Source organism: Silene latifolia, chromosome 11 (assembly GCF_048544455.1).
Source record: "Silene latifolia isolate original U9 population chromosome 11, ASM4854445v1, whole genome shotgun sequence".
Taxonomy (NCBI): Eukaryota; Viridiplantae; Streptophyta; class Magnoliopsida; order Caryophyllales; family Caryophyllaceae; genus Silene; species Silene latifolia.
The window spans coordinates 120,643,979-120,656,514 of NC_133536.1; the positions used below are offsets into that span (position 1 = coordinate 120,643,979).

At 40.5% G+C, this 12,536-nt stretch overlaps 1 protein-coding gene across 1 annotated transcript; it reads right to left on the reverse strand.

The window, feature by feature from the left end:
- Positions 1–864: 864 nt before the first annotated feature.
- Positions 865–1,784, reverse strand: LOC141611881 (uncharacterized). The gene has a single exon (XM_074430531.1). The coding sequence runs from the start codon at positions 1,614–1,616 to the stop codon at positions 1,029–1,031; it is 588 nt and encodes a 195-aa protein (XP_074286632.1). The 5' UTR covers positions 1,617–1,784; the 3' UTR covers positions 865–1,028.
- Positions 1,785–12,536: the final 10,752 nt, after the last annotated feature.

A 12,536-nucleotide genomic window follows, 5' to 3' on the forward strand; every position in this document is an offset into this window, starting at 1 on the left:
TGACGTGTCTTTACAACAATTTTTTTCCTCAACTGACTGAACTTTAAAAAAAAAAAAAAAAAAAAAAAAAAAAATTACATAAGACACGCCATAGGGGGTGGCGTGTTTCCCCTCCGAAACCCGCCATTCCCAATGGCATGTTTGTTTTAGTCCATTTTTTAATGAAGTTTCTTTCCCTACTCATTATAAACACGTCATTGGTAGTGGCGTGTTTTAGGTCTAGAAATCTCAAGCCTACGTGGACACCATTTTGACAAATATTTTCAAAACCGACCCAAAACGACAAATATTTTATTTTTGACCATTATTTTAAAAATGGATTCTATGTAGTAGTATCTATCTATCTAATAACCGAGTTTACTCAATGTTCATATAATCCAGTATCTAATAAGCAACACTACATCCCCATCAATTAAACATGAGTAAATAAGCAAAACAAGGGGTTTATTCACTACAGCTAAAATACAAGTAATTAATTGTTTTTCCATAATGTGATAACACCTACATCCAGTAATGTGATAATTGCAAAAAAAGGGGTTTATTCAATGTTCATACAAATGTGATAAGCATGTATGAAGGTTGATGACAAGAAGATTATCAGACCAGTTTCTTACTCAACAAAAATAATGTGATAGTTGCAAATAGGAGGACGAATTTAACCTTCTGATATGGAGGTTGTTGACTTAATTTAGAAATAGGACTAAAGTGAAAAAAAGACAATAAAATTGAAATTGAGAGACTACTTGTCAATGGTGGCTTCCAAAGATCAAAGTAAGCAAACATGAAATGCAAAATTGATGATTGAAAGCTGTATAATAATAATAATAATAATAATAATAATAATAATAATAATAATAATAATAATAATAATAATAAAATTCATATTGCAGCAAATGCCGATATGGGTTTTTCAATTACAATAAGCAGACCAGAGTGTTCTGCTCTAATTTCTTCTTCACTAATCCAAACCCATGGGCCCACCATCTTCCCCTAAGATCCCAAAGAATTTCCTTTCCGAAATGAATTAATCAATTGCACAAGATAACCCTAGTAAGAGCCACAACAAGGCAAGAAAGACCAAAGAATGACATAGAAACAAAGTCTCTAGGAGACCATTTTCTAACAACTTTACTCTCAATCCTCATGCTTTTCGCTCTTCGAAGTGCATCCACTTCTTTCAGCAAATCAAACTCAATACCCTTCTTCTTAAGCTCATCAACACACTTCCCTAGCAGCTTCCAATCCTCTTTCTCTCGATCAAGCAGTTTCTCAAGATGAGACTCAACATCAGTCTTGTACCTAATCGCCCAAATAACCGCCATGGAGAAGATAAGGGAGCAAACGGAAGGGACCCATGATCGCTTACAGGCGTGGCTAAGACGGGGATCGTTGGAGGAAGAGACGTTGAAGAGAAGGAGAAGTGATAAGGAGTGGAAAACAAAGAAGAAAGTGTAAAGGGAAGTGATTTCTTTTCGTATACCGTCGATTTGTGACTCTTTAAGGGAGATTCTACCCATGATTAAGTCTTCCTCCTTGAGCCATTGTTTTAAGAGGAGTTTGTGTGTGGGTGTGTTTGCTATTTCATGAAGTGGGTGTTGTTGGGGTTTAGCTTCCATTGTTTTTGCTGAATTTTTGTTGAGTATAAGAGGAGTGAGAGGGAGAGATAGATAGGAATTCTGGATTTAAATGTCTGATTTACTGATTTTGCAGAGATGTAGGCGTAGTTAGGATGAGGAGGAGCGGGGAGAGACGGAGAGTTGTGCAACGGTCGGATTACGATTTTAATTTTTCTTTTCTTTTTTTACTCTCTATTATTTTTTCAACATGGTAACGGTCTAATATTGGTAAGGAGTATGGACTAGACCCGAAATACTTGCCCAAGAGGTGCTGTGCCAAATTCCCAATAACTAGATGTAACGTGGGAGAATATTCCCTATTCTTAGCCCAATTTTTTTTTTGAAACATTCTTACTCTGCCCAACTTATATGGATTATAATCCGGATTTGACCCATAATTTAAGCACTATTTTCTGTCTTTTCTTTTTCTCTCTAAAACCCCTACTCTCCATCAATCAAATCTGGGGATTTTTATCGACCATTAATTTAATGTACGTCCCATAAAAGCTTTATTTATCAATTATTAGTATGAAAAAATATGAAATTATTAATAAAAGTCTCCCTTCTGTGAGATCAGTTTGTCTACCTCCAATTTCGGAGTTTTTTCCGTCATTTATATTTTTTTAGGGTTTTGTTTTATTGAAAAAATAGACAAGAGCGATTTGTGACGATTCGTCATACGACTCTACAATGGATACACGTTATTTGAAGATAAAAGGTAAATTTTCTCATCAATGAATCAAGTCAAATTGTCATATCATGTTTTGAGATCCTTAGTTTACCTGAGAAATTTGTCCTTTGACTCTATTAGATTTGTTGTTTTCGATTATATCTATGTTTTATAAGTGTCGTTTGACATTTATAAGTGAATTGATCAAAAATATATATAGTAACCGTAAGAGGATTTGAATAGATTTGTTGTCCCAATCGTTAAATATCGTCGATATATTACTTTTTCAGACTTGGAACGTTTTATTCAATATATATTATTTGTATTAGTTAAACGTCATTATCTCTGACAATTATTTTTAGTTCATTATTTTTTAGTATTTTATTTGAAGTATAAGATTTAATTTAATTTCATCAATTTTGGATGAGTATTTAGTCAAGGGTACCAAGTACTTTACAAATCATTGAAAAGTTAGTTTTATATTTTTTGCGTTTCTGAGATAAATAATTTTATACTTTTTAGCCATTATGACCCTTTTTTTTCCAGTTTTGTTATCCACTAGGTAATATCCCGCGCTTCACGCAACCTGTTTGAAAATTTTATTATTATAATTGAAGAAAAATAATATATTTCATATATGACATTTAATATCTTTACTTATAAATAAAAATATTAACTTTCTCAACTCTTATTTTCTTAGGTTTAACTTCAACGTTTTAAAATAAAATAAATACAGTTTTAATTATAACTAATAAATGATAGTTAGCTATTCATGATAAACGTTATTATATAAATAATTTTGTGACTTATCAAATATCATATTAATTAAAATAAATGTATTCGAATAATACAACAATCAACATTAAGTTCTTAAGTTAGATCATTTCACGATACGTTATGTTCCAAATCAACTAATATTTGTTCAAAAAAATGTGAATATAATTTGATGCATTTTACAATTTTAATGTATAACGTGTGATGTTTATGTATCAAACATATAGGGTCAAAGCTTAACTTATTTGAATGTTTTGGTTGTGTATGTCTCGCATATGATATGTGTCAAACAACATATTTATAAGAAACTTACACCTTTTATTTTTTGAAACAACTATATATAAAATAGGGTTAATTGATAAACAGTAGCAACATATGACCCTTTTTCATAATCAATATCAACATAATCAATAATTAGTAATTGTAGATACCCATATTTGTCGATATTGGCATTTATAGAAATCCCGTCCACACCCGATGATGATACGAAAACATGTATTTGCTAGTTGGCATTGTCATTTTTTGGAGTTCGTTTTACGATATGGAATGGGCGTCGTCGATGAAGCGTTTTATTAATGATATTTAATTTAAACGTTCTAATTATTATTTAATTTAAATGATGTTTAAATTAAAGGTTTTAATTCATTTATTTTGAATTTATTTTCTCAAGTTTATTTTATTGAAAATAAAATTAATATTTGATTTGAAAAATCATTTTATGAGTGTATTTGATTTGAAAAATCATTTATTTTAGTGTGTTATTTGATTTGAAAAATCGATTTCGAAATTTGAAAACTCGTTTTAATCACACGATTTGTGAGCTCGTTTTATGCTTGATTTGGGCTCGATTTTCGACGCACTTTCGACCCAACTTCCTCTCCCATAACCCGCGTTCAATTCTTAGCCAAAGCCTACCCTAAACCCTTTGTTTAACCCACCCAAATCTCGTTCCAAACATCCCCCAACACAACCCAATTCCTTCCTTTACCCGTGTTTGTATAGCCCATCGAAAGCCCTTCTAAACCGACTCAAACTTGGTCCAAACCCGCAACCCATCACCACCAATCCGTGCTTCACATTACCCACAATAACCCAGCACCTAGACCACCTCGAAACACTTCCACAAGTCCATCCAAAACAGACCCCAAAACGAAACAGCCCACGACCCCCTATTTTCATTCAGCTCAAACCCGAGTCCAAAACCCGCTCCAAACACCACTTAAACCCGTGCCCAATAACCCTAAACCATACCCTAGTATCCTACCCATATTACCCTAGCTTAACCACCAAGAAAACCCCTCATACAAACCCTAAAACCCCACGAAATAGCTGTTGGACAGCAGCTACGCGCAGAGCAGCCCGTCTGCCTCTCCCCTCTTAAACCCTACGATAACTCCCTATAAATACCTCCCCTCTACCATACATCCGTGTGTCACGGCTCATTTTTTTCGAACTCCCGTGACACGCCAAAGATGCATAAGGGAGCTCACACAAAGCATACACGCATTTTCGAAGCCTATACGAACTCCAAGCAGCTCAACAACAGTTCACTCCAGCTCACAACTAGCTCTCTCAAGTGTACTCAGCTCACTTCTAGTCGGGGTAGCTCACTCTTAGTTGAGGTTAGCTGGACAAGCTACTTTGAAGTTCACAAGTCCATATATGCCGAAGAGGTGCGAGTATGCCAAGAGGTGCGACCAAAGGCCATGTACCAAGTCCCTTGTCCACATAAATTCCCCTTAAACCATCCTTATCCTCTCGCTTATCCTTATCTTTATCCATTCCCCCCTAACCCCCCTCACACACCAAATACACCCCCTAAGGAATATTCCCTTGTGAGAGAGCAGCATATACACCCCCCCTCTTGTCATCCTTATCCAAACCCTCTCTCACACACAAATACATCCCCTTTTCCCCCTTCCTTTTGGCGCCATCCATCAAGGGACACAATGGTTCGCCCTTCTCTTCCTTTGCCGCCAATTCTTAAGGGACACGATGGTTCGCCCTTACTCCTTTTTGCCGCCAACACCAAGGGGAACGAAGGTCGCACCCCTTCGTTCCATACATCTCATTTGGACATCATATTTGAAGAGGAACAAGGAGATTCATCTCCCCTTATTCACACCTTTTCCCAAGAGGCACGAAGGAGGCACCCCTTCACACCAACCATCACAATTCCTAGGCCTATAAATAGATGGCATTAGGCCTCATTTTCATTCATCAAGTAATTCAATTAGAATTCAGTTTGTATTCTTTTATTATCCAAATACTTATATATATATTTACAAGATATGTATTCCTACAATCTTGTAACAATCTTATAATAGTTTGTAATCATTCTCTTGTAAAACATTACATCTTCTTTATTATATATAGTAATACTTTGCGATGTTTCCGCACATCTATTGTTTCGCATTGTCATTACGAGCCATATTCTTCCGAGTGATACTTGTCAATGGGTTTTGCCTGACTTGTGTCAAGACTCTCGCCTTGACTCAAGTGGCGCACGGCCTATTTAATACCCGAAGAAATGAAGGCGTGACAGGCGGTATTAGAGCGAGGTTTCGCTCGAAGTATCACACTCTTTCGGAAATGGCAAATTCGGGAAGTAATGTTGAGATGATTAAGAAGCGAAAAGGGACGGATAATTCACGAGTCGAAGGCCACAACAATGATGTAAGATTTCAAGAATGTGATCCATTCCTAGGCCACAACGCACCTTTGAATGCCCAATCCAAGGACGTGGTTCCGTATGAAATGGAACGGGCAGGGACGCCGGTTGATGGGGGAAACGATTAAGACCAAGTATCAATTTACAATTGTTGGGGTTTGTCTGGCGGTCAAAGTTTTCATCGTGACGACAAGAACAACTTGGGGGATCCGGAGGCATCTTTCCACTCCTCTATTTGGTATGTATTACGAGATTCTCTTGAGGCTTATCATTCATATACCTATCTCAGACACGACCATGCGGGGTCAAGGCCGGCGTTGGGCCCAAGTGTATACAACACAAAATCAAAAGTAACCAACGGGAAGAAAACACGCCTCAAGACAATTAGTAAAATACAGAAAAGACAACAGTTACCAATAATTTGAAGTTTGGTGACTCGGGTACAAAAGGGGTTGGGAAAGGCAAAGTTAGAGTCGATGAGATGCAAGTCGATGAAGGCGATGTCCAACCAACAAACATCCTAGATTCAACACAAAGACAGATCCACGGTGAAGCACCAATTCCAGAAACAAAAGATCTCAATAAAGGGAGGAAGCCCGAAAAGACAAAGGTTTTTGACGAAGCGAAGTCCAAATTAGAAAAAGGACCAAAGTATGGCAAATGTATCGGGTGTGGAGGCAATCACTTCATACAAGCCTGCCCAATTGCCAAAAGAAACCATGTTTGGACTACGATACCGGGACAAGCAAAAGGAAGAACGAATACGGTGAAACCAAGCATGCGTCAGATGAAAATACAAGAATTTAACAACGGTCCAAATTCAAGCACGAACGAAAGAATCAAGTATGGATCTCTCGCCAACCAATCAAAACGAGAGACCCGTACAATTGAAGAAATATTGGGTATAGCAAGAAGACCCAAAAAGATGGAAACGGAGGTAAACCTTTGGCTAATCAAAAAGAAAATCAAAGGAGGTGTCCAAAGGCCAACCTCGAGCAAACAATAACATTCCGCAAAGGCGTGATCATGAAAAGCCGAAATAACTTCTATCAACGAACATGGTCACGTCGAAATAGTGGGATTGACGAGGATGTCAACCATTCAAGTGAGGGAGAATGTCACGGCTCATTTTTTTCGAACTCCAGTGACACGCCAAAGATGCATAAGGGAGCTCACACAAAGCATACACGTATTTTCGAAGTCTATACTAACTCCAAGCAGTCCAACAACAGTTCACTCCAGCTCACGACTAGCTCACTCAAGTGTACTCAGCTCACTCCTAGTCGGGGTAGCTCACTCTTAGTTGAGGTTAGCTGGACAAGCTACTGTGAAGTCCACAAGTCCATATATGCCGAAGAGGTGCGAGTATGCCAAGAGGTGCGACCAAAGGCCATGTACCAAGTCTCTTGTTCACATACATTCCCCTTAAACCATCCTTATCCTCTCGCTTATCCTTATCTTTATCCATTCCCCCCCTACACACCAAATACACCCCCTAAGGAATATTCCCTTGTGAGAGAGAAGCATATACACCCCCCCTTGTCATACTTGTCCAAACCCTCTCTCACACACACATACATCCCTTTTTCCCCCTTCCTTTTGGCGCCATCCATCAAGGGACACAATGGTTCGCCCTTCTCTTACTTTGCCGCCAATTCTCAAGGGACACGATGGTTCTGTAGGCACGGAAAATTTATTAATGTGCCGAATAAATAAAATAAATTAATTATTTTGAGTTAATACCAAATTTTAATTTAATTTAATTATTTTGTCCCGATTAAATGAAATATGGGCCGATTCAGATTACAAAAGGAGTTGTTCGGATCAATAAACCCAGAAAGAATCAAATTTGGGCCAAGATTGCTTATAAACCCACAAATGGGCCTATGACCATCAAAGTCCAACAAGGGGATTTGAAACTTTATAAATAGAGCTCTTCTCATTCATTCAAAGGGTTGGAAATTCATAATTGCAAAGGAGCTAGAGAGAACAAGGTACAAATTCCTACAAATCCTCTCTGTCAAAATCATTGCAAGCAGTCAACAAGCACATCAAATCGTGCCGCCTGCGTTGAAGATTCAATCACAAGTTCAAACCTTCAAGAGAGATTCAAGTCATCGCGTCCCTCTCAAGAAATCAAATTTACATCGCGCGTAGAGCAATTAAATTTGTCTACACGCGCACCCCTCACGTGTACCCCGTACACGTACCCCTTTACAAAGATATTAGAATCGAGGATACATTAGAGATTGTACACGTACTTTTGATATTTATTAATAAAAATATAATTGTTTCCTTGTTTTGTATTTCAGTTATCGCAATACAAAATTTGCTGTTACAAATTTTGGTGAACCCGACGTGAAAATCTCTACCTCTCATCTCTACTGCTGTTTTATTCAAGTCTACCAAAACAAGAAGATGTCTACTAAGCAAAGCATCTCCTCCAGTCCATCCAAGAAGACCTACGCAGATATCCTGCAGAGTACCCCCATTGCTGCTACCTCCCCTGCTACGCAGTCAGTTGGCATCTCCACAAGAGGAATGGCGAAGAAGGTCGCTTTGTCAATGCCTGCTCGCCGCCGTCTCACGCTCGCACACGTCCCAACTAGGCCGCGTAAGTTCTCTGTCGCCTCCATAGCCGCTGCTGCCGCTACAGCGCTCCCGGCCGCCTCTTCTCCTTCACGCGAGGAGACTAGAAGTGTTAAGGTTGACAAAAAGGCTTCCCCCTGCAAATCCAAGGCGTCGCCAAAGAAGAAAGAAACATCAACTCCTAGCGTCGCTTCAGTCATGGTGATAAGTGGTGATACTCTTGAGGATCGAATGCAGAAAATGAATGAACTCCTTGAGAAGATGATGAAGGAAAATGAAGAAAAGAACAAAAAAATTGATGAGCTCCAAAAAGAGGTGGTGGCACTCCGTGACAGGAAGGCCGAGAGCGAGCATGGTGACACCGATAGGGATGATGATAGCGATAGAGAAGTTGGCGAGGATAGGGAAAAGCCAAAGAATGAGATCAGCAACTTCACTGAAGAGAAGCTGCAGGAGTTAATAGCCAAGACGATCAAGTGTCAGTTGGATGATAGCTCGACAAGTAGTGGACGCTACATCAAGCCTTACACTAAGAGGATTGACATCTGCGCATGCCATCGGCTATCGGCCTCCAAAATTTCAACAGATTCGACGGGAAGGGGAACCCAAAGCAACACATCGCCCACTTCGTCGAGACATGCAACAATCTTTGGAACAGAAGGTGATCGTTTGGTGAAGCGATTCGTTCGTTCGCTCAAAGGGATCGCATTCGACCGGTACACGATCCGGACTCGAGTCAATTGATGGTGGGGTCACATGGAAGATGAATTCCTCAACAGATTCTACAACACCAGACGTGTCGTCAAGATGAGCGAATTGACAAAGACATCTCAATGGCAAGACGAGCCTGTCGTCGATTACATCAACAGTGGCGTGCGCCGAGTCCGGAATGCAAGGATCGCTTAAGTGAAGCGTCAGATTGAAATGTGCGTCAACGGGATGAAATGGGACATTCTTTACATCCCGAAAGGGATCATGCCAAAGAGCTTCCAAGACCGGCTACCCGCGCCCATGACATGGAGATCACAATCAAAGAACATGGTAGTGCTCGACCAAGTTCTTCTAAGGTGCCAAGTGAAAAGAAAGAGTTCAAGAAAACTGATAAGAACTCCAAATCGTCGACAAAGGAAACAATGGTCGTCGAAACCAAAGCAGCTGCACTGTCAAAATCTCGTCAAAGCCTAAGTATGAAAAGAAGAAAGAGTCATTCTCTTACAACTACCAACGAGACAAGCCTACATTGAAAGAGTTGCAGGCTAAGAAATATCCATTCCCATTCTCGACTTGTCCGGAATGCTTGATGACCTCTTGGAAAAAAAGATTATACAATTGCCAGAGTCCAAGCGCCCTGAGCAAGCAAACAAGACAAACGATCCCAATTATCGTCGTTATCATAGGTCGGTGAGTCATCCTATTGAAAAGTGTATAACACTCAAGGAGAAGATCATGCAGCTCTCCAAGGAAGGGAAGATCATTCTTGACTTGGAGGACACAGTAACCACAAATCAAACTACTGTAGTCCTGGAGCAACTTGACGAGCCAATTATACGGCAAGGACAATGTGTGTATATGTTGCAGTTCGGGAGTTTTGAGCCTGTGGCATTACAGATCCAAGGGTCATTGTCGTCACTACCTCCAACGTCATTGGAAGAAATACTACCTCCTCAGGATAAGAACGAGGAAAAGAAGCATGAAGATGACGATGAGGGTTGGACTTTGGTTACGCGCAAGAAGTCAAAGAAACAAACAAGCGCGCAGCCGCAACCTGTTCACCGTCGAAGAAAACAATCAAAGAAGACGAAACCTCGCAAGACGAAGGGAAAGAAAAAGTCCAAAATAGTTGTCAAACCACATGTCTTGCCAATTGATTTGCTGGAACAAGAACCACCAAGTCCCGTCACCTTAGAAGAATTCTTCCCGCGAGATTTCATGAACAAGGTTACTGCGTGCACCATCTCGGCCCATCAAGGTGGCGACGATGAAAAGAAGAATGAGGAAAGGGGCCTAAATGATGCGGTATCACCACAACAGTCTCATTCCGAAAAAGAGAACGAAATAGTGGCTGCTCTCGATGCCCTTCCTACAAACATGGGGTGGAAACAAATCTTTCATCTACCTAAAGATAAGCGTAAGCTGATAATTCAAGGACTTGAGAAGCCAGAATTGTACGCAGGCAAGATGAAGGAAAAATGCGAGCCTCCTGAGCAATCAACTGGATGTGTCTCCTGCAATGCAGCTTTGAGTTTTTCAGATGAGGATTTACTTCTTGGATCCAAACCTCACAACAGGCCACTTTATGTGTCCGGGTACATTCGGGGGCAAAAGGTCAAGCGCATCTTAATAGATGGAGGCTCAGGAGTCAATCTCAAGCCAAAAGCCACTATGAATGAATTAGGAATCACGATGGATGAACTCTCCAGTAGTCGAACAATGATTCATGGTTTCAACTTGAATGGGGAGCGCGCAGTTGGCATGATCCGCGTGAACCTTACCATGGGTGATCTTTCTTCCGACACGTTGTTCCATGTCATGGATGGCAAGACATCGTTCAAACTATTCTTTGGGGACGACCTTGGAAGCACGAAAACGGAGTTGTCGCCTCAACCCTCCATCAATGCTTGAAATATTATCGTGGTGGTGAAAGGAAGATAGACGGAGACGCCAAACCCTTCTCTAAGGTCGACTCTTTCTTCGCTGATGCAAAATTCTTTGAAGAGAATGGTACTTCCAGTGAGTTCATGCCAACCACCATCTCTTCAACAGGAAAAGGAGGTAAGCGGGAAAAGAACATCATCAAAGAGGATGAAGCTGCAAGTCCTACTAAAGAAAATGATGTTAAGAAAGATGTAGACAAGGCCAAGAAACAGATACTCCGTTGCATCACCCAAGAAACAAGAGACGCCTTGAAAAACTACACCACCAAAGATTACGATACATCCCAAAATCTCGCCGCAAAGATGGAGAGAGTCCTTTTGCAGAGTGTCTAACACCAAAGATAGAGCCTAAGGATAAAAAATCAAGTCTGGTGTTCAAGCAGGAATGGGTGGCCAAAGTCGTTACACCTCTACCAAGTTCATCTCAAATGAAGATTGTGAGACCTCCTCCGAATGGTTTCGTCTGTTCATCCAGTCAATCATCAAGTGAGGAAAATAAGGGGATATTTGATTCCAATGCTTACAAGCTACTTGCAAAGGCGGGATATGACTTTACAAATCCGACTCCTCTCGGCAAAGTTATAGAAGTTGAACCGTACGGTCTTAACAAAGCGCAACATGAAGTGTTCAAGCAAGATGGGAGCTTCATGGTGACAGGGCGGGCTCGGATATGAGTCTCCTGCGCTGTGAAGATTGGTGCTCGTAGAAAAGGGGCTACTTTGCATCTTCTCAAAGACATCACAAAGAGAAGAGGTCGAAGAAAATGAAGAAGGAGAGGAAAAGATGCATCCATCTTCAGTCTTCGATCGAATAAGTCCACCTGCAGAGAAGTGTCGTCCTTCTATATTTACAAGGTTAGGGAGACCAAATGCTTCAACCAAACACATTTCTGTCTTTGCTAGGCTTGGCAATCAAGGAGAAAGTAAGGTCAAAGTGTCAACACTTTCGTTGCGGATAAACAAGAAGGGCGCAATACATGAACGCTTGGGTGGTCCATCAAAAACAGTCTTCAGTCGACTAGGGGCTCTCAAGAGGAATAGTGGTGAGGGTCGTCCTCTCTCAACTTTTGCAACACAAAATGAAGAAGAAGTAAGAGTAAGCGATGATTTGAGAAGCGCAATACCATCTCGCATGAAGCGTATGCAAGTAGTGGATATCATCCAGCATGAGCCACTCAAAGCAAGGAGGCGCGTACTAGTTCTCACAGGCCAGTCAAAAAATGTTGAGCCTATTCCTTCCTCTTCACGTCCCTCTGATGTAAAGAAGCCAAGAGATTTAGAAGTTACAACGTCGTCATATCATATCACAGTAGAAGAGATACCTGACGAGAATGAAGAAGTTGAGGCCGATGAGGCCCCTGAAACACTTGAAGACGGGGGGCAATCGACTGTGGATGAACTCAAGGAACTCAATTTGGGAACTACTGAAGATCCTCGCCCCATTTATGTCGGTGCTTTGCGACTAAGGAAGAAGAAGAGGAGTACTACAAGTTGTTGGTCGAGTACAAAGATGTCTTCGCTTGGAGCTATAAAGAGATGCCTGGACTAAGCCCAAAATTGCGT